The sequence below is a fragment of the Vanessa cardui genome, chromosome 10, assembly GCF_905220365.1.
Source record: "Vanessa cardui chromosome 10, ilVanCard2.1, whole genome shotgun sequence".
Taxonomy (NCBI): Eukaryota; Metazoa; Arthropoda; class Insecta; order Lepidoptera; family Nymphalidae; genus Vanessa; species Vanessa cardui.
Genome location: NC_061132.1, coordinates 10,844,791 through 10,868,382, shown reverse-complemented (window position 1 = coordinate 10,868,382; position 23,592 = coordinate 10,844,791). Strand labels below are relative to the sequence as shown.

General features: G+C 37.8%; 2 protein-coding genes across 3 annotated transcripts in view; one reads left to right on the top strand and one right to left on the bottom strand.

Moving 5' to 3' along the window:
* LOC124533239 (ataxin-2-like protein) overlaps window positions 1-23,592 on the top strand; it is a 48,766-nt gene extending 25,174 nt beyond the window's left edge. The window contains exons 3-19 of one of the 2 annotated variants that reach the window (XM_047108444.1): window positions 4,987-5,167; window positions 6,263-6,509; window positions 7,497-7,665; window positions 8,178-8,339; window positions 8,950-9,074; window positions 9,419-9,497; window positions 9,649-9,735; window positions 9,840-9,941; window positions 10,104-10,286; window positions 10,402-10,565; window positions 11,137-11,266; window positions 11,677-11,745; window positions 17,542-17,635; window positions 17,921-18,060; window positions 18,999-19,214; window positions 19,295-19,414; window positions 19,941-23,592. In XM_047108444.1, the coding sequence (XP_046964400.1) occupies window positions 4,987-5,167; window positions 6,263-6,509; window positions 7,497-7,665; window positions 8,178-8,339; window positions 8,950-9,074; window positions 9,419-9,497; window positions 9,649-9,735; window positions 9,840-9,941; window positions 10,104-10,286; window positions 10,402-10,565; window positions 11,137-11,266; window positions 11,677-11,745; window positions 17,542-17,635; window positions 17,921-18,060; window positions 18,999-19,214; window positions 19,295-19,414; window positions 19,941-20,015 (2,343 nt within the window). In that variant the 3' untranslated portion in view covers window positions 20,016-23,592. Of the gene's footprint in view, window positions 1-4,986; window positions 5,168-6,262; window positions 6,510-7,496; window positions 7,666-8,177; window positions 8,340-8,949; window positions 9,075-9,418; window positions 9,498-9,648; window positions 9,736-9,839; window positions 9,942-10,103; window positions 10,287-10,401; window positions 10,566-11,121; window positions 11,267-11,676; window positions 11,746-17,541; window positions 17,636-17,920; window positions 18,061-18,998; window positions 19,215-19,294; window positions 19,415-19,940 lie in introns of both variants that reach the window. The other variant, XM_047108443.1, reaches the window with a different exon arrangement.
* Window positions 14,500-15,785, bottom strand: LOC124533240 (retinol dehydrogenase 11-like). The gene has a single exon (XM_047108445.1). The coding sequence runs from the start codon at window positions 15,599-15,601 to the stop codon at window positions 14,642-14,644; it is 960 nt and encodes a 319-aa protein (XP_046964401.1). The 5' UTR covers window positions 15,602-15,785; the 3' UTR covers window positions 14,500-14,641.

Below are 23,592 nucleotides of genomic sequence, written 5' to 3'. Positions count from 1 at the left end.
CGGAAAATAAAATTCCCCAGTGACATAACGCCTTAAAAATATGTACCCAAATTATAATAATAAATAATAAATATGAGACAACATCACATACATTACTCTGATCCCAATGTAAGTAGCATAGAAAACTAATGATAATCTATATCGACTTCCCCGGGAATCGAACCCGGGACCTTGGAGTGGCGTACCCTTGAAAACCGGTGTTCACATCACTCGACCACGGAGGTCGTCATAATTTGTCTCCTACGTGTGTTACTGTGTTAACGTTATGAATTTATAATGAGCTCAGTTAGTTATGATTATGTTTCCCTACTGTGCAATGAGACTGTGATAGAAAACACAAATTGGCCGACTGTTCTGAGAGGGAATTAGTGGTGTAATTGCATCGCTGCGGTTTGGATGCGACACGTTTTTGATGTCTGTACAATGCAATGCGGCGTCAGTACAGCTTACGATACCTTAATTAATATTTACGATTAAGACGTGAACATACCTAACTCTCTTCTGAGTTCAATGTGTCTATTCTGTGGTGATTTCTCAGCATGTTCCGTTTATCATAATAAAGGTACATTCGCTGGTATACAATTGGCACATTATTTTGCTGATATCTGTGTATTTGCTGCACTCTGCTGCACTATTTTTGGTGGTTTATTTTCATGTTTTAGGCAAAAAAGTAGCATACCTCCTATCTTGGAGCTCATCAAATTCGCTTCAGCGGTTTGGTCGTGAAAGAACGACAGATACACAGACAGACAGACAGACATTTATCATATAATGTTATTCATATCAAATTATTAACATATTTATATTAGTCAGTTCTCATTCATAATACCAGATACTAACAAATATTACCATCAACACTTGCGTGTTCAAATACGTAGGTAGATGTAACTTTTTTTTCTACAAAAGTCTAAAGTTTATTTTTTTTATACATAGTACGCTATCGTAATTTATGACCTCAAACTCAAAATAATATTTCAAACAAACAGTTGAAAGCTTGAATTATCGGATACTTGAGGATTGAAAGCAAAAAGTTAACAAAGAAACTCCTGAGGACGCGATTAACTTATTTCAAGGTTCACTTTTATATGAATAATGCCCTTTCGAGCATTTTCAGATGTAAGGGTGCGGTCGTTTTGAAAGCGGATTTACCATGTTTATATTTGTTTTATACTGTCGCGTAAATTCGAGTCTATTATTTTAAAACTCGTCAAGTATGACCACGCCTTTACGGTCTGGTGTTGTCCTGACCTCAGAGCAACGCACTCGTTATACCCTAGACGTTTTTTATAACAAAATTCACCTATTATATGTCTGGAGTGTTATTGTACTCTGAATTCTCGAAACACAAATGTTGCAGTGTGTAAGTGTGATTGTATATAAGCAAGACTTGAAATTTTGTAATGCATAAGAAATTTGCTGTTTTTTTTTTTCAATATAGAGTTCATTAACCTTGACGTAGACTAATATCCATAATGTCAGATATTCGATGCGTTTCAATCATGACAGCGTCTAAATATATCGATCTCGGATCACAGATGTGTATGTATATTATAAACAGTTCGATGTATACGACAGTATGTTTCTTTATATAAAATTTTAATAATAACTTGTTATAAATCAAACTTTGGGTAATTATTTAAGCCTCACGGAATTTCATACGGTTGCAACGTACGCGTAAAAAAAGTTTGTTGCTTTTTGAAAGAATTTTCATTTACTTGGTGCAAGGCAGTCTGGGCGTCCGTTCATCATCAATTCTACTGCCAAGTATTAATACTTGGTACTGTCGTGTTCCAGTTTGAAGAGTGAGTGACCCAGTGTTACTAAAACAACAAGGAATATAACATCTAAAGGCCCAAGATCAATGTGGAACTTCAGAAATGCAAACAATTGTTTAAAAAAAATATCGTATACCTCTACATCTACCACAATAACCAATTTTTTAAATGTTGGTCAGTCTGTTCGATTCGGCTAATCTCTGGAACGCCTGCACCGATTTCGACGGGACTTTCACTGGCAGAAAACTGATGTAATTAGGAGTAACTTAGGCTACAAAAACAACGTTTTTTGTTAAATTCAAACTCGTATGAAGTTGCGGGCACACCTAGTGTTAATTTCAAAACTTGCTCGTGATGTTCAAGTGTCTCATTCGACGTTCTACCTTCTTGCATTAAATAAAATTGTCACGCTTGTCTTGATAACTCAACGGTGAAATTAGGATAAATCAATCCCAGTGACAATTATTTCGATTCTGTTGATCAGATTACCCGAGATTCTGGCCGTCTATAATTTGTATAAAACAAAATCGCTTTCTGTTTTTGTCTGTGTCTCCGCTTAGTTCTTCGAAATCACTTTCACTGATAGAAAGAGGAATAAACGAAGTATGTTTGTTTGTATTAAATATAAATATCTGTCTATAAATGCCGTTTCGTCCGAAAAAAGCTGTAAATTTTATTTTTGTGCCTTGTCAGCACAAGGCTAACGCTGGCTAAATCTTATTAAAAATCTCAATGCAATATACTATTTAATAGGACAAATAAGAGGTCTAAAAGCATTACAGAAGAGTCCCTAATAACATGTTATGTCTATCTTTTTTTTTTTATGGTATAGGTTGGCGGACGAGCATATGGGCCACCTGATGGTAAGTGGTCACCATCGCCCATAGACATTAACGCTATAAGAATTATTAACTATTCCTTACATCGTCAATGTGCCACCAACCTTGGGAACTAAGATGTCATGTCCCTTGTGCCTGTAGTTACACTGGCTCACTCACCCTTCAGACCGGAACACAACAATACTGAGTACTGTTGTTTTTTCTTCTAATGTTCACATTGTAACTATTCATATATATTAGAAAATTACAACTAAAAAAGCTATAGGTTATTTGTGAAGCCTTTCTTTCTTATTCCTAATCAATTAATAATGTTGACTGCATTGAGAATATAGATTAAAACTTTCATATACACTCTTAATATTCGAATTAATAATTAATTATAAAAAGATACATAGTTTGTAGGTTTATTCAAGGTAGGTACATACATAGTTACCATTCAGAGTTTATAATTGTTGAATAAATATATAGGATTTAGATAAAACAGTCACATTATATGTGATGAATAAATTATTTTTTTATCAATCGTATGAATGGATAACTCGAACATTAGCCGCTTATCAATGTATACTTCCTAGCGCTGTATTAATTAACAAATTAAATTAAAATTCGATTAACGATCCATTTATATAACTACTACTAATTGACTACAATGAACTAAAACGTTTTGTAGTTGGTGCAGAAACGAATCTTAATTATGTGTCCAAATAAAATTGTATCAAAATCATAATATTCAAATCTCTTGCGTCCATTTTTGAGCCGTCGTTTTAAATGATTAATTACAAATGACTACTACTTCCGGTTCGGAACATAGATTTTACCAAATGTAAATAACATCTTCGACGTTGAATTGATAATATCGTTGGTCTCAGATCTTTAATAATAATTATTTAATCAATGATACTCTCTATGGATTTTCACAAAATTTCGTTTTGACTGATGGCCTTGCTGCGAGAAATAAAAAAGATTTAAAGTGTATATACGTAGTTCAATGAAATATATCTATGTTTTATTAAACGATTGTCCGGTACGAATTACTGATCTATGTAACATTGATGGTATTATACTAGGATATGTCACGCCAGTGTAGATAACTTATGTCCGAAGTTGTAACGACAAACTTCAGCGTGTTCGGGTAGTTTTTACCTTAGGAATTGCATGGTGATGATTATGTATTTTAGGCTTTCATACCCAAAGTATAAAACAGGACCTTATTACTAAGACTTCACTCTCCGTCCGATTATCACCAGACAGTGGCACAGTTTGACAGTTGAATTTAATACTGATGATGTATTTCTGTTGCCAAAAAAAAACAGCAACAAATAAACATTTAAGGGGCTCCCGTACAACAAACGTTATTTTTTGTCGCTTTTATGGTTAATGGTACTAAACCTTTCGTGCTCTAGTCCGACTCGCACTTGGCCGGTTTTCATAATTTAAACGCCAACGATCCTGGTTATCGGTCAAACGGTGACGATGTATATTAATCTCAAACAGATATAGCAACATCCACTATTATAGATAACATAGATATACCTACACAAATATTATATACCGACATGTTTAGTATCGCTACATTATGAAAAATTGACAGATGGGTAACAATCATAGTCTTGTATTACATTATTAACGTCTACGGTCGTCGTTATTATCTTGTTATTTAATGCTCTTAATCATACTTAGTTATAGGTAGATTATTACTGATACAATGTTGCTTTACAAAAAATGTATAATGACAGGAAAGTATACCACTTTAAGCAATATATATTCTACCTGATGCTGCAGTATTTTTAGGACTCGCTTTCAGATTCAAAACTTTTGTATGTATATCATTCATTCTACCTCACATGCGGTTAGGAAAGTTAGACAGCTAACAGATGTTGATACCGCTCGATTAGTATACTTTTTTAATTTTTATTATTGTGTCTCACGATAATCTGCTTTGGGGGTTGATAAACTGTTCCCATTAAAAAAAAACTACTACGTAACTTTGAACTCACAAAATATTTACAACTATGTCACGCCTATCCATATGAGTATAGCACAATCACTACTGATACGAGAAGGAAAAGTAAACTTGTAACAACTAGTTTCTGAGTTCGCAAAGTCGCTACATCCTTCCTGGGGCATGGTGTTCGTTTCTTTATTAAGATACCACGGTTATTTTTTACATTGAATATAATAATAATAATAATAACCTCATATTCATGAAAATATATCATGAATATGATCTGTCTAGCCTTTTGCGTAGAGTTACTTTCTGTCCATTTTTTTTTTTTAGAAAAAACATTTTTAATATACTTTTATTCGTTAATTTTGTAAATGTATTTTTTGTAATAGTTGTATAATCGTAACATTTCTTCTTGATTCCTCAGGTCGTACTAGAGGTTGCACATCGAGTGGACCAAGAGGGCGTCGTAGCAGTCGACTCCGTGGTGGAGAAGTTGATCTTCAAACCGCAGGATGTCGTTTCCATCAGGGCCAAGGATTCGGACCTTGAGTACGCGACCCACGACGTGTTTCAGACTGATAGCGCCATATCTAACAAGTTTAATGGTATATATACATTTATTTAGGTGTATCAACAGTTGTTACACTATAAAACTTACTATAGGTACAATTAAAATAAACAAAATATCAAACGCAATAGTACAACTAATTATAGATAAACACTGCATGCTTATTTAAAAACTTATATGCTTAAAGTACTTAAAATCATTTAGACTATGTAAAATATATAATGTAAAACAATAACGAGAAAAAATATATAAGGAAAAAGAACAATCACCTTAAATAACGGAGACCTTACTTAATTTAAAAAAAAAACGAAAAAAACTACATATACTATACAAACGAAAAAACTATAGGATACAAAAATCTGAACTACTAATAATATTTGCTTAGGGTAGTTTAAATATAATATAAATATACATTTCAATCATATCGCAATTTATAAAATGTCCAATTTCTGACTCTCGTCATCATTATATGGTAAAGGTACTATGTCTAAATACATAGCATTAATAAGGCAAACTGGTGGTCGCTTCTGTGATGTCTATGTTACTTGATTTTGCTTTTGCACAACGGTTGGTTATCGAATGCCCTTACAGATTGATGGATGTACTCGACAATGGTAATTTCAGTCCTATGGATTGTTCGGTCCGACATAATATGGATCTGTTATTCTCAATCGGTACCATATAATATGAATATCATTTGTTCACGAAAGGAACCATCATATAAAGTAAAGAAGATCTTTGCTGATGAAATTTAACCTTTAATCATTGTAAGTTTGTGACTGAGTTTGACTACAACAACAGCCTGTAAATTCCCACTGCTGGGCTAAAGGCCTCCTCTCCCTTTGAGGATAAGGTTTGGAACATATTCCACCACGCTGTTCCAATGCGGGTTGGTGGAATACAAATGTGGAAGAATTTCTATGAAATTTGTCACATGCAGGTTTCCTTACGATGTTTTCCTTCACCACTGAGCACGAGATGAAGATGATGTTGATAAAGACAAATTAAGCACATGAATCAGCGGTGCTTGCGTGGGTTTGAACCCGCAATCATCGGTTAAGATGCACGCGTTCTAACCACTGGGCCATCTCGACTCGAGTTTGACTAATTGATATATACACTGCTCCCACAGGTAACGGTCGGTCAGCAGAGGAGCGTCACTTAGAGCCCTGGGACGGCGAAACCGAGGCTGCCGAAGCGCCATCGTTGAACGGCGACGCCCGACTCGACGACCTTGAACTCGACCACCGCGCCAACGGCTGGGACGCGAACGACATGTTCCGCAAGAACGAAGAAATATACGGAGTCCACAGCACTTACGATCACTCGCTGGCCGGGTACACGCTCCCGTTGCAGAGGAAGGATACGCAGGATTATAGGTAATATCTCGTTTACGTCCTAACCGCCCACAACGATAGGAACTAAACTGAACTAAACATATCAACATTTAAGAATCATTATCTCCAATCCGTTCTGATTGCAAAATGCGTAAAGGTAAACAAACAGCGATGACCTTGAATTGACAATACGTCATTGGACGAGATCTCACGTTGAAATTTCGGCGAAATTTATATACGAATTTTGGAAATAATTGCTTTATGAAACATAATGATTAAATATATATTAATCAGGAAATGCTTGTAATGCATGATACATGTAATTCGAGGGTTTGTTTAAATTATATTGCCATAATTATATCGTATAACTACAACCCAAAATAAATTATTTATATTAATAAATAATTACATTTTCAATTAAAGAATTCTAAATTACTGTCTAATATTGAAGTTTATGTAATATTAATCATTAATGACTTACATTTTACTTAATAAGTTTACTTGCTCAAGTTAGGTTTGTAATATTTCGATCAATAAACGATTAAACTATTACTAACTATAGTACGACACAACTTAGATGTAGCATCGGGAAATTAAATAAAACCGATTATTGCTGATTTATATAACCCATAGAAAAAGCTCATTATCGCGCCATTCTACGTTATTCGTCGCTATAGATTCTCGCGTCAGTTCGAACCGAGAAAGCTGTCAAATTGACGAATATATTAGGTCATATGATATTACAAGTTATTACGTTTGTGTAAAGATCATATTCACATGAGAAATAAATATTGATAATTTGGGATAGCGTACTACATCTAAGTTGTGTCGTACTATACGGTATATGCTTTAACATCTATTTTCAATATCGAGTGTAGCTTTAACCGCACTACTTGAATTGAAGTCACTGAGTCGTTGTCTAGATGTGCTTGTTCTCTTAAAACTTAGATAAAGTCTCAGTAAATTGTCTCACAGCATATGCTGTCCTCGTGTAAGGTCATTACAATAATACTGGACATACGTTACCAGGGACGCAGAAGCTAAGGCGGAAGAGATAGCAGCCGAAATAGAGAGTGCACCGTCGTACAAGGCGCGGCTGGAGCTCGAAAATGGTGACGAGGAGGAACGGTTCGCGGCCGTCGTGCGGCCCGCCGACACCGGCAAGTACGTCATACCGAACAAGAGGAAGAACATGCAGGTCAGTGGCCGGAGGGTACGAGGAATAATGCGCAACCGTAAAACGTACAAAAACATAAAGTAACAGCCTGTAAATTTCCCACTGCTGGAATAAGGCCTCCTCTTCCATTAAGGAGAGGGTTTGGAACATATTCCATCACGCAATGCACATGTGGCAGAATTTTGATGATATTAGACACATGCAGGTTTCCTCACGATGTTTTCCTTCATCGCCGAGCACGAGATGAATTATAAACACAAATTAAACACATATATATAGTGGTGTCTGCCTGGGTTTGAACCCGCAGTCATCGGTTAAGATGCACGCGTTCTAACCACTGGTCCGTCTCAGCTCTCAAGTCCAAAAACATATCAATCTAAAATTTTGTTTCCATAATATAATGAAATGTTTAAAAATAAATATTTCCGAATCAATCTTTTGGATTGTTACATCAATAAAAAATATCTTAATTAAGATTTCAAATCTTACCGAAATTGTAATACAATTATAAAGGATTAAAACATTACTTTCAGACGGGAAAACTAGTGAAGCCATCGAATAACAACGGAGGCGCGTCCCCCAGCGCCGGGGGCAAGCCGCCCGCCTTCTCGCACGCGCCGCCCAAGGACAAGGAGCATCGCCCGCCGCGACACCACCTCACGCCCCCCTCCGACCGCCGGCCAGAGGACCAACCGGTACACAACTCGCTCCAATCCGATAACACCGATTATCTACTCAATTTAATTAGAATCGTTGGGTCACTCATCGCGCCGTCGAGTCGAGGCTTTTGTTTATACTTGTAATCTATGTTGAACGAACAATATATCTTAATACATTCTACAAAACCTACAAATCTAGACTCTATGTCAAGGTTTGGATATACTGGGTGAAGAAGCCAAACACATTAAAAAAAAGTAAAGTAATAGCCTGTAAATTTCCCACTGCTGGGCTAAAGGCCTCCTCTCCCTTTTTGAGGAGAGGGCTTGGAACATATTCCACCACGCTGTTCCAATGCGGGTTGGTGGAATACACATGTGGCAGAATTTCTATGAAATTTGTCACATGCAGGTTTCCTCACGATGTTTTCCTTCACCGCAAAGCACGAGATGAATTATAAAGACAAATTAAGCACATGAAACAGCGGTGCTTGCCTGGGTTTGAACCCGCAATCATCGGTTAAGATGCACGTGTTCTAACTACTGGGCCATCTCGAGTTAATAATTAGAATATAAGTAAAATATTGAATTTAGATTGTGTCTGTTGCAACTTACCACACAAGAGTAACTAACGCGCTGTCTCCCGCAGGCTGCGAGCCCGGCGCCGTCGGGCGCCAACCCGGCGGGCGGCAAGAGCTACGCGGCGCAGGCCGGCGGCTACCACGCGCCGCCCGCCTTCCCGCACCACGCGCACCCGCACGCGCACCACGCGCAGTGAGTCGCGCCCCCGCACGCACGCACACACACACACACACACACGCACACGCACACGCACACTATACAAAACTCACTCCGGGATACATCTGAAAATTCTGACTAAAAAAACTCAAACTTCTGGCTAAATCTAGGATTCGAGTCCGTGAGAGCTAGACAAAGTCACATAAATTATAATCACATATATTTCTCTAAACTTTATAATAATATAATCACTTCTCAAACATTTAGCTGTTAGACAACAGAAGCAATTTTTATGTAACTGGTGTCGTAATAAATATACAATCGAATAGCTTCTTAACTGTTCTACTAGATTTTTAAACGATAACATCATTTTTAAACAGGGCAGCAAGCGGAAAAATGAATGGCGAGCCTCGAGCGGCGCCCTTGCCTCGTCAGGGCTTCCCACCACACCACCATCACGTGAGTAAACCTTATAAAGATACATTTATACCTTTATGATTAAAGTATAGCGAACGACGGTTCAAATTAGAGACACGTCCAATATATATCCGACATTCGCCTGGAATGGTATCTTCTTCGTTCGGATTAATATTTGCGCATTTCCCTACAGAACCCTCCCCCGGGCGCGGACACGCACGCGCGGCCGCCGCGACACCACGCGCCGCCGCCCGAGCCGCGCCGACAGGACGAGGTGCAGGTGCGCCCGCCACGCCACGCTGCGTCACGTCACGTCACGTCACGTCACGTCACGCTACGTCACGTCGGACGATCGCTCACTAACACCAGCTCCCTCTTTTGCAGGAGCTCCGGAAGTTCGGGCAGGAGTTCAAGCTGGTATCCTCCCCGGCGCCCGCCGCGCCCGCGCCTCCCCCCGCGACGCCCGTCGTGTCCGCGCCGCCGCCGGTAACTTATTTTAATCATTCGATTAAATGCAACAGTATATCGAGATTCATACTGCCAATTGGCGCTTTAGCTGCTTATAATATTGTTATATTTATAGGACTAAAAAACTACAAACTAAAAAAAAAGAAAACAATTTTAACAATGAATACTGATTAATTCCAGCCCCAGCAGACCTCGGGCACATCGAGTCCGCCCGAGGTGTCGGCCAACGTCGGCGCTCCGTCGTCTCCGCCCAAGCGCGAGCGCGTGCACAAGCCGCCGCACGAGCCCACGCCCACGCCGACGCCCACGCCCGCGCCCGCACCCGCCCCCGCGCCTGTCCCCGCTTCACTACCACACCACAAGGTACGCCCAACAACTTTGTATACCATTCATTAATATTAATTGTTCCTTTGTTATTTTTTTATGACTAAACAATGTTTTGCTAATTTGAAAATGAAATGCTTTTTTTATCCTGCAGCCTCCTTCGGGCGGCAAGGACGACCCCCCTGAGGCGCGGTCCGGCGCAGCATCTCCTGCCGCCGTCACTCTCAAGAAATCCACACTAAACCCAAATGCCAAGGAATTCAACCCCAGTGCCAAGCCCTTCACGCCACGCAGCCCCACCACGCCCGGACACAGCAGGTACCTGACATGAGCATTACTGCACGCTTCGATAAATTAATAAAACACAAGATACACACACACGTTTAAAAACATACAACCAATCAAATATTTCGTACGAAAAGATTTTCTCACGCTAATTACATACGAAAAGATTTTTACACGGAAGCAGCCGTGATTCAGATTCTGAACATAATTCCGATCACCGTTTATCAAAACACTTGCTGCTGAATCTATATGTATATTTTTTTAATTCATGCCAAAATGTTCGCCAGATGTATTCGTAAATTTGGTCTCTAATTTTTAAAAGAATTTGTGCGAAACATCTGATTGACACTTCGCATGATTCCTTTGAACCGATTCGATTTAGTACTGGGAGATAATATTTAGGATGTTAATATTTTAACTTCATTCGAATCTTGTAATCCTCAATATATCTTATATGACATTTCCCACTCAAAGACATATATTATTTAATACTAATCTTAAAACATAATATAGTAGCAGCTGTACTCGTAATACACACACACGCCATGCGTCTCCGTCACAAGCCGTAGAGCTCGTATAATTAGCATAGTATGTACTGTTCCAGACCGCACACGCCGGGCACGCCGGTGGGCGTGGGCGGCGTGGGCATGGGCGTGGGCGCGGGGCTGGGCGGCGTGGGCGTCATGGGCGCCGGCGTCAGCTACGTGCCCGCGCCGCCGCCGCCGACGCACATGGTCAGTGCCCTCACTACTACCGTCAATGGAATTCTTGCATTCGCTTGAGACTCGATCACATTCGGTTATAAAGAATTAATCAACAATCATATTTAACGAATCATTTAAATATATGTATACCAGTGTATATAGCCAGTGTAACTACAGGCACAAGGGACATAACATCTTAGTTCCCAAAGTTGGTGGCGCATTAACGATGGAAGGAATAGTTAATATTTCTTACAGCGTCAATGTCTATGGGTGATGGTGACCACTTACCATCAGGTGGCCCATATGCTCGTCCGCCAACCTATACCATAAAAAAAAATTGTATTTATATTTAAAGTCATGAAATTAATGACGTAAAACTGTTTGTGAGTATGTTTGTTTTCAAAGGAAAAGACTAAATTGAGTGATTGTTGGTTTCGCAGGTGGCGGCCGTCCCCGCCTACGCGATGGTAGCGCAACAGCCGCCCGCCTACCTGCCACACCCGCATCCCGTGAGTACCGGAATACGTTTATAGTTTGACGTCAAAATACACTAAGATAAATAAGATATATATATATTCAAAAGTATCTAAAAATGTGGAAGTGGCATTGAGACTACATACATACATATAAATACAATGTATATATATTTCAAGTATTTAACGTATAAATAATGTTATTTATATATTGACTGTCATAATTTAAAAATTTAAAAATCAGTAAGATATCTGTAAACTACAAAAACAGTTAATGTATTCGTATTTTTATTTTATTTTTAATTTCAATTTGTAGTGATCTTAGTAAATTTATGATTGGTTTCCTGAATCGATTTTGATTAAATTTATTTAAGAATACCATAAATATATAGCGTCTTATCGAAGAGTCAACATAGACTATTAGTTAAAATAATTCCTATTTTCATAGACCAGATATGTTGTGTGTCACAAGAACCGTAATATCTCATCACTTCTTACTAGTAAGGTTGCCAGTGTACTGAGAAACCAGATTGTTAATTATCTGTGGGGAATAGACAACCTACTTTCAAATACATACATTGAGGGTAAATATAAATTTATGTACACACGGAATATAAATACCAATATTTATTAAAAAAATCGAGTAACATAATGTAGTTCAACTAGTGTCTCCGTGGAATAAGTGCTTAATTTAAAGTTTATAGTATTTAACGATTTTACTTGATGCTCTGTGCAAGCTAGTGGGCAGGTACCACCCACATATCAATATCAGGTATTCTATTTAAAAACAGCACTCGGTACTGTTGTGGTACGATTTGAAAAGTGAGCCAGTGTAGCTAACAGGCAGGGGGACATGACATCTCAGCTCCCAAGCACACTGGCGATGGCAGGTGGTCTAGGGCGGTGGTGACCACCTGGCATCAGTTCCGCGTAATCGATGCGTTGGCCGCGCAGATGGAGGTGTCGTGCGAGTGCCGCCAGTACGCGCCCTTCCTCGTGCTGGACAAGCGCGAGCGCGACGCGGTGAGCGCCCCCCCCCCCCCCCCCGCACCCACGCACGCACGCACGCACGCACGTGCGCCCCGAGTGTCTTTTCAAAGTGCTGTCTGTAACTTCCCGATTATGTCCACGAAAAGAGAGAGCCAACTAAATGAACTATTTGCTTATTTAAAAAAAATGTTTTCGTAAGAATTGATAGAAACACTCGAAAATGTATCCCAGACGAATCCCGGGATCGGTGTATTGTTGTAAATAAATTGGCATAATCTCAGTTTGGCATGATCAGTAATTTACTAGAGTAATATTAATTAATGTATATATACTAGCAGAAATTTTACGCGAATTCAAAACGGTAATCTATTAAGTCACCTCTGTGCTTGATGCGTAATGGGGATCAAATGTTAATTGCTAGTAAAGATATATCACAGATACATTAATTAATGTTTGTGAGGAATAAACCGAGTGGCTTGGGTAGAATGGTACATCTTATACGGTGATCGCAGGTTGAATTCTAAACGGGCATAAGTTTTCATGTGTTTATATTACATCTTGTATTCTGCGGTGCAAAAAACGTCACAACATATTTTGGTATTGGCGATTATATGTATATGTCGAAGCGTCAAAAAGTCTAAAGATTTATTTATTATTTATCTTATGTACTGGCGACGTCAGTATGACGTAGAACACATGACAGGGAAAAATGGGATATTTGAAGACTTATATATTGAATATAATCATATCTGGTAACGAGCTGATGCCTGACTCCTCGTTATATATATTTTATGTAATATACAAATGTATAAAATATTTCGTTTCGTACGAAATAATTATTTCAAAATAAATTATTCTAAAATTTTCATACTTTTCGATTGCATTTACAGTATATTTTAGATGTATAGTATAGTACTGACCATATAGGACCATATACAGAAAAGGTTTTAACAGTACTTACGTTATAAAATGGACCCGTTGTGCAAATGTGGGAGTGTATATTAGCTTATAAAGTTAATAACAGTTTTAATAAATACACATATAGATGTTTAGTATACATTCATAGTAATATTTTTATACTTAAAATAATAGATTATACCTCCCCTACATTTAGGAAAAGGTCACTGCCGAGCGCAAGACAAATTATGATCAAAATAAGCACATGAAACTTCCGAACTTGGTTGGGATTGAACCTACAATAATCGGATGAGATGAGTTCTAGATACTGAGTTATCTCGGCTTATTACTCAAACTAAATCGTACATTTGAAAAGATATCTCTAAGGTACTCGTGTGCGAGAGTGTGAGCGAACGTTTTAGCACCGCATCCGGTGTGCCTGTGTGTCTCTTGCCTCAGTGTACTGCGTTTGGGTGCGCTTGTCGATAACAGCCTGTTCAACGTCGAGCTAATTGATTTATAAGATACTTCAATTCTATACAACACTAGTCGATCGATATCGATATCGATAGTTCAATAATACATTTTTTATGAGTTGTGTTAAATGAACTTGTTTTGTTTTGATAAATGAACTTGTTTTGTTTGTGTTACTAATATACATTATAGGGTGTTTTTTTTTTTTTGCTAAACCGTGTGGTTTTTTAGTCTAGATTCTAGAATTTAACATCGCTCTAACCAGCTATGTGTGATTTTCGCTAAAACCCGATTCATTCTATGACACGGTACAGAATTTATATGAAAACAGTATGTCACTGACCACACAAACATTTGAACTTATAATTTTAAAATTGAAACGGTTTTTGATAGGAATTCATTTACTGAATTTAAATTTAATCGAGGAAAGAAGAGTAGAAACAATTAATATTTATTTTATAACTTTATATACGAAAATATAACAACAGTCCTAATTAATATCCAAATTTATGACAAGTACTCATAAAAACGTAATTAGGAAATGTCCTAATCGGTATATTTCGACGTCGCATCATGAGATCACTTTACTAAAACACGCGTCCATTTCGTCCGGCGTTAGTTTGACGAGTTCCTGAGATATCGACCACAGTTTCGCGGCAGCTTCCTCATCGTGAGCCTTGTCCGAAGCCTTGGACAGCCTGCAGTCCTCGAAGTACTCACCGCTGATCAGATCGCACTCGTGTGAAACGGCCAGATATATTGACGTCTGAGCGCCCTCCTCGGGCGTTTTGAAGAAGGAGTAAAGCAACAGACTCCTAATCTTCTCCAGCACGGTTGAGCTCCTGTACAACGACGTGTTAACCTGCCCAGGATTCAAACTATTGACTTCTATATCTGTGCCTTCAAGCCTTCGGGCCAATTCTTTGCTGAATAGCACGTTACATAGCTTTGTGTTCGCGTATGACTGGATGTATCCGTGCTTTCCACTGTTCAAGTCGTCGATTGTGCCAAATTTGTGCCACGACGACGACACGACCACGACGCGACTCGGCGCAGCGTTCTTTAGCATCGGTACCAGCAGTACGGTCAACAGGAAAGGTCCCAAATAATTGATTTGCAGATCCTTCAGTATACCGTCCTCGGTTCGTTCTCGAGTCGTACAAATCGCTCCAGCGTTGTTGACGAGTACGTCCAATTTCACCTCTGTCGCTTTCAATTCTTCAACGAATTTCCTCACTGACTTCAAAGACGTCAAATCTAGATGTATGAAACGGACTCGTTTGTTTTTGGTGATCTTTACAATTCTTCTAACAGCCTTCTCCCCTTTGTCGTGGCTTCTGCAAGCGATTATCAGCTTTGCGCCCCTCCTGGCCAGTTCTAGAGCTGTCTCGAATCCAATGCCGCCGCTGGCTCCGGTTACAACGACGACTTTCCCGCTCATAACGGTGTCTATGTAACATCTTCCCGTTGAGAGCTTGTTGAAGATCTTTATCGACATCAGTACAAGTATTATCCATAATAAAAACCACATTTCTTTTTTATTAAGGTTAACTTGATAATTTAAAACAAAAACTTGTATTGAATAATATAACTTAGCTTTGATTATTCCATTAATTTATTGGCTAATTAGTCAGCAGCTCATCACAACACTATTGAAAGAATTTAACGTGTTCTAAATAAACAGAACTTGTCTCACATAGAAGTATATATTTTTGTTTCCAGCAAGTAGTATGCCCTGTAAACGGTACCGTGTCTCCGTCTAAACGAGTTTTTGCTAAATAATTAATGCATTTGCAAATTTTCCGCACTAGTTACCGTTAAACGAACGAAATCAACGCGTTCGACGTTCCAACTTGACCGTGTTTTTGAAGCGACTGTCATAAGCTTATATAAAATTAATACTTTTACATAACTCAGCGATAGTTTCCAACTTTACGCGCTGATTTATTTATCAATAATGTGACCTTATCGTATGTCGTAATATATAGATGGCAAAAAGAACAAATTCAATACATTTAATATAATATGAATTACGGTTTAGTGGTTCTGGGACTCTCTTGGATACTTAAAAAAAATCATTTTTATCTTATTTTTATTTCTTGTGTGAAATTTCAATATTGAACGACATTTATTTCATAATTTTTACTGTGTAATTTTTAATGTATTATCAATATTTAAAAAAAAATAAAATCTTATTATATAAAAAAATTCGCACTCCAAAGACACAACAGACCCTTGGACAAACGTAATTTTTCGTTCGAAATAAATATATTAATTGCAATCGACCTTATCACTGGGCCGTATCAATAATAACAAAGGTCCCATTTTATACTTTATATATACATAGATCATTCAGTTCAATCGTGGATCAACATAAACATTTCTTGATTAGGTTTTTGATAAGGAAGTGATTAATTATAATTTAATTACATAATATCAAATCTCATTTGAATTACATATATCGAACGTTATATAAATAATTAATTCGAATACAATAAAAAAATATTCGTTATGAATAATTCTCCATTTTAATATTGTTCTTATTTTATTTATCTATCAGAGTTCAGTAATGATATAAAGACATATTTTTCGTGTAATGTAACAGTAATTATATAAAGTTCTTGTGTTTGAACTTTCGTCCTCTTCACTTTAGTGAAATGTACATCTATATATCCTACACTACTGATATAGATATTTTGATTATTTGCTTATGACTAAGGATTCATTCTTTTACGAAAAAATCAAATATTGTTTATTACGTACAAACGTTATGTACAAACCTAGATGTTTATATCGATAAATGGTGCTGTAATCATATCTATATTATATTCATTAAAAAACTGATAATTCCTTTACCTATATGAACAGTGTATGTACCTAGCATTGAGCAATATTTTCAACAAATTAGTCCATAATATAAACAAAATATATAATATTATACTGGTATACATTTTGTACTGGTTATAATAAAATGGAATAATTATACATCAATTTCACAACATAATGGTAAATACTACACATAAATGATACTTTGACTGTGTTCATTAATTTCAAAGCCATTTGATCTACAGTCTAAATTAACAAAAGCACCGTTTGGAATTTGATTTTAATGCATTACTAATATATACTTATGCTAAAACTGAGTGGTGATCCTATTTTAGACAGCCTTACTGTATTGCCAGTAACAAATACCCTTTTAAATATTATTCGAAATCAAATTATTTGTAATTATTATTTTTAAATAAATAAATTTAAAAAATAATTAAGAATTGAAATAATGTATATTGGTTTAATTATGATTTATTTTGATATCTAGATGAGATTTAAAATAATAAGGAACAATCATATTGTATGTTCTGTCTCATCATTGAAGCTAAAACTATTTGTTAAAACGTTTGCTGATAAACTGACAACGTCACTAATAGTCAGGGACAATTGAAGGGTACGTCTAATATGTAATTGTATGTTCAGCTGTACGGTGCGGCCATGGGCGGCGGTGGCGGCGTTGGCGGAGCGGGCCAGCATTCGCAGCTTCCCACACAGTCGCAGAGAAACTTCAGGAAAGGTACAGTTTGATGAGTTGATGTAATTCTGTTGAACCGAAACAAAAATATATTTATTATTTCATGGCTAATACTAATATTGAATGTAAAAGTAAAGTAATTTAAAAGTGTCTTTAGCTGAAGATTTGAAACTTCTCCAAGTTTCCCAATACTGACTGCAGCAAGTCATTATAAATACTAATTAAAATCGCTCGCCCCAGGTTTGAACTCGGAATCATCGGTTATGATTGATGTCCTGTCACCACTGTGCGCTTTTATAAATTCCTATGTGTCCGCTACTCCGCCAGGATCCGGCGTGCAAGTGGCGGCGGCGACGGGGCAGCCGCTGCTGGCGCCGGCGCCCATGCAGCCCTTCGTGCCCTACCCGCACCCGCACCCCGCGCACCCGGCGCACCCCGCGCAGCCCGCTCTGCAGTACCAGCACATGGTGAGTCCAAGAGTTCGCGTCGTCATTTGTGCGATAGAAAAAAGTATACCAATATATTTTTCAATTGAAATGTATAGTCCATTCCCATGACAAAAGGAAACATTCAAAACATACCGTATTTTTCAATATCACAAGTGTTTTGTTGATAATTCCACTATAAGATAAACTACAAACAGTTCTTGATTAATATATCTTCATTTGTAATACAACAATATTTCACTAAACTACATAGATCCACTTTAATTTCACTTCCAAAGTAACGAAAACAGTTTTGTCGACATTCAAGACGCCATTTCTCGATGACGAACATTAAAAATAGAGGCCTCAACTAGGCATGTTCGCTAAACGAATGTAGACGAATGAATTTATACAGATAAAAAATATATTATTTTAGTTTTAAAATTCATTATAGATATTTTTTTTAAATATATTTATTTAATTGGTTGTAATATATAATATGAATTGTTTATTAGAAACGTAAAAAGTTACCTAACGATAGATAAAAAAGTTATTTTTATACAGTAAGGTTTTTACATAAAAATAATATTTTTACCAAAAATGTTAAAAGAATTATTTTACTTAAAAATAATCTCTTATCTCGAAATGTAGATCAGTTTTGTGCATAGCAACTTTATAGTTTTGAAAATAATACAATGTTAAGAAAGACATTCGTCTCTCATCTTTCGTATCATGTGCACGGATGCATATTCGGAATTCTCTGAAGTTTTTTATTACGACCTGACTTTGTTTAAACGGAAAATTACTTTTAAAATAAAAAAAAATATATCGTTCTTTAGCATTAATTACCCATTCATTCAATTATTTTCACCTCACTAGTCGAACACAAATGACATATCAATTCAAGGTCAAAGTTGTTTATTTACCTTTTCTCCTCTTCCCATTGGAATAGACTATAACTCGTAACATTTTCGTTGCAGGTTCGCATGTACCACCACGGCGGCGGTGGAGTAGGAGTCGGCGGAGGAGTGGGCGTTGGCGGAGTGGGCGTGGGCGTGGGCGAGTACGCGCCGCCGGCGCAGTCCCCCGTGGCGCCGTCGCCGCTGTACCCGCCGCCCTCGCCCGCGCACACGCCGCACCCGCACCCGCATCCACACCCGCACCCGCACCACCACTACCAGCAGCCGCCCTTCCAGGTGCGTGCACACCACCCGTACAGATAAATCGAAAAGCCAGATTGAGCCAAACGCTATGTATACTTGTGTGTACCATGCAGGTGCTGTGCCCGCTGATGGGTCCGGGCGGCGCGCACCACCACCACCATCACCCGCACGTGGCCTATCTCAACCACGCGCCACCCACCGCCAGCCCACCGCATCACCCGCATCAAGTTCAGGTACCACCGACCATGCAACTCATTTGAAATAATTGATACTTTAACTTAAAAACTTACATGTCATAGAAAACCCCCTTTTAATAGTAATAACCGTTTTATTATATTTGTGAAAATAATAATATCTTAAACCTTGATTTATTTTGTCACATAACAATTCAAAGTTGTAACGAAGTGGTCTTATTTAAATGCATCCTGTTCAATGTAGAGACATAATATTAATCGCTTTCACCTCATACATTCTCAATGTTAATACAAATAATCTTCTCCCTAGCATTATCCTGGAATATTTCCAGGGGTCTGTATATCAATCCATCTATTTATTAATTCGTGATAATTCACACGTAGGGAATACCCCTTTGCAATTTCACTTTGAAAGATTAATGTTAAATTAGCGACTCAGCATGCGCGAGTCCACAGCTGTCATAGCGCCAGTAGCGTCCGCAGCGTATGCCGAGCCTAACCCCCGGTGTGCTTAACGTTGTGCGTAACCTAACCTAACCTAACCTAACCCCCGGTGTGCTTGCAGCAAGTGCTGCTGCCGCCGCAGCACCAGTCGTCAGGGGGCTCCAGCACGCCGGGCGTGCACTCGTCGCACCCCTAACCCGCGCGCCGCTAGCACCCGCCGCGCCCGCTGCATTTAGAATGGTACCACCAGCGCCGCCACCGACACCGCCGGGGAAACTACGTCGTATAGTACGACACAAATTAGATGTAGCATCGGAAAATGCAATGGAATGAAAATAAAACCGATTACTGCCGATTTACACGACCAATAGAAATAGCTCCCTACCGCGCCATTCGACGCTATTCGTCGCTATAGATTCACGCGTCAGAGAAAACAAGTTCATGTAAATCGACGCGTCAAATTGTCGAATATATTAAGTCATATGATATTAGAAGTTATTACGTTTGTGCAAAGGTTGTATTCGCATGAGAAATAAATACTGATAATTTGGGAGAGCGTACTCAATTCGGATGTGATCGGTTTTACGAATTTTGCCGATGCGACATCTAAGTTGTGTCGTACTATACGTTACTACGTTTGCTACCGATCGAACGTTTACGTGTGATCGCGCTCCGATGCGACGCGGTCGTTTCGTTCTTTTTTTGTACTCTATCTGATAATCTCGATCGCCGATTCGCCTCCGGTTGTCCGATCGGATCCGATCCTGTATCCGGTCCGGTAATCGGAGGTCGCAGTCGGGCGTTAATGTCGATTTAGTTCTGTCGCTGTAATGTGTAAGGGATTATTGTTTAAACGTAAATTAGCACTAAGTATCTAATCTGGATTCGCTCACTCGCCTAACCGCGGTTCCGTTAGGGCAGTGAGCGAATCCGGCTTATATTATGCTAGATATATTTATTAATGATATATGTATCGTGTTTGAAAATTCAACAATAAAAAATTATGTCAAATTACCAAAAAAAAAAAGAAAAACAATTAACGAGCGGTCATTGTAGTGTGAAATTTTTTATATTTATATATTATGTGGAAGAAGAATCTAAAGTGTACTCTCTGAATACATTCTAAATGCAGAAAAAAGACATTTACGTTAAATTCAAATGTAAATATTGTATGAGGATGGAGCTAATACAATCGATATAAGATATATTTATTGAAACAACCGTATATAGGTTAACGTAAGGATTTTTTTTTTCTCAAATATATATTAAAAAGTTGTTAATTATATATATGTATAATGAATTTATAAACTGATTTATTAGCTCCGTCGTACTTGTGAAAATATTTAAACGAAAAGTAATAACTTGCCTTACCGTAGTTATACGTGTAACGCAATAATTGTAAAAACGTTTCTTTTTTTAAAATAATTTCATCGCTGGCAACACTGATTGTGTACGGGGTAAATTAGATAGCTTTTTAATCATCGTGTTCCAGTGTTGCCAGCTTTTTAATACCAGTGTTTAAGTATAGTCGGTTAGGTTAGCACGGCGGGTTAAGCAGTGTGAATATCGTACATCGGGTCCCGAGACGTCGTTCGTTCTTGTCTAATGAACGCTATGTCGGGGATCAATTTGTATTATAGTTAGATAATTTTCTCAATTGGTTGACGGAATTTGTAAATTTTGACATGATTATTTATATTATCAAAATATTTAAAGACTTAATTTTGTTTGAAGAAGGCTCTATGCTGCAATACCTTTGCCTTATATAAAAATTGGAAAATAAAAACTTTTTAAATGTTTACTCTGTGTGACAAAAAAATTTAAAACAACATTTGCGCAACATTCAACGATATATGAATAATTATACACAGATAAAAAATACAAATTCCGTCAGCCGTTATGTTTCCTTATCGCCCTCTCGGAGAGCGTTGTATTTATTTAGAATGTATTAGTTACTCGATACCGCGGTATAACGCAAATGTCAATTAGGCTCGACGTGTATTTATCGCGTTTATTATCTGTGGACTAATGTCACTTTCCTGTTCTCATTTTGAAGCTTAGAATATGTGTCGCCAGTATGAATAGAATCGAAAGTGGTAACGAATAAATTTGAAAAAGGAACATTGATTAAGAATATAATCGGATTCAAATTACGTCATAAGGTTTACTAAACTGTTGGGAATTTTTTTTTACGGTTATATAGTGATTATTTATTTTTATTTTAATATACTCGCAAGCGGTCACGAATTTGTAAAAGTTGGCTATGCTCATTAATATTATTGACTAAATAACTACTATCTAATATCGGCGCTAGGCCAATTGATTTGGTTGAAATGACTTAAATACTGGGTGTGTAGATCATATAGAAAAAGATTAAATTCTTGAACCCAAGTAGATTCTTGTCGATAAAAGTTCATTTAATAAATAAGTTTCCCGGGGCGCTTGGATAGGTAATGTCATCTGGCTAGGTATGATTGATATAACCAAGTTGAACTTGCGAATATGTATGTCAATACGATTGTGAATATAGCAAATATCGTGGCCAATCAATCTGTTGATATATAATAACATATATACAACTTCTATAAATACCTTCTTAGTAGAAAAGTAGTTAGAAGAAAACTTCTATATGCTAATGACTGGTGGCACATATTGTAAGTTCAGGTGATCTCTTTGATTGATTTAACGATCGCCCTCAAGGAAATTCTCTATAAGCGGTATATATTTATAAAATATTTATTTCTACTGTTACTGCCTTTGAGAAGTTGTGCTACTCGCGTGAATTATATAAATGCGATTAGGGCGCAAGTAGAATTGACAATAAAATATAATTTGTTAGTTATAGGGCCCTCGGTGAATCGACGGTACGGGATTTTGAGTCCTATGTTGGGTGGGATAAGACTCAAAATACATATATCGGTAATCGTGGCAACTACAGTTAATTTGTACATATAGATCGGATATCACATTCGCTTCTTCGTGTCTGGATCCTTACCATTCTTCCGAGTTCCATACTGTTCTCGAACGTGACTCCCATACATAGAATCCATGTTTTAATTTATTCCCATCACATCGCTATCGAAGCGATGCAGGTTTCTTTATTTTGCGCAATCTAAAAGTCGTTTACTATCTAAATTTAAGTTGTGTGGGGTCTAAGGCGTGTATATAGTACGAACAGCGATGTTCCCGTAGAAACATAAGTACTGCATACCCTATGATAATTACAATACCTGTAATTTGTACGTAGTCGTTTTGGTTTGTTTCTGCGTACCTTGTCCAGGAACAATTGCACGTCCACCGACCTAAAATATATTTAAAAAAAAAAAGATTAAACAATTTTTGTAACCCTGTAATGATACCTGGGTACCTGAAAGACCGAGGTGTTTTACTGCTGGGCCAGGTTCGTCTGTGAGTGTCTGTCTGTTCATTTGTATTAAGGGGGGCATAGTCCATGACCTCCGCGCGGTGCTCCCTGGGTAGCGCCAAACGTGGACTCGCATTCACATTACATCGAAATACGTCTACGGCACGCGCATGAATACGTCGATAATATGAAACGACTGAGAATATTATTTGTTATCACACTCGAAGAAATGTTACGGTTAGTTATTATTAATAAACGAAATTCAAGATGTCGGCCAAATTAATAGTATGTTCTACGAGTATGATATCGACTTAATGTTTCGTAATCAAGGGCTCACGCGGATATCTAGGGATGTCGTGCCCTAATGCCCTGTTGTTCTTACAAAGGTCGACGGCGAGCGATGACATTT

Excerpts from the sequence above, each read along its gene's own strand:
- LOC124533240 (XM_047108445.1), bottom strand. The coding sequence starts at position 15,601 with ATGTGGTTTTTATTATGGATAATACTTGTACTGATGTCGATAAAGATC.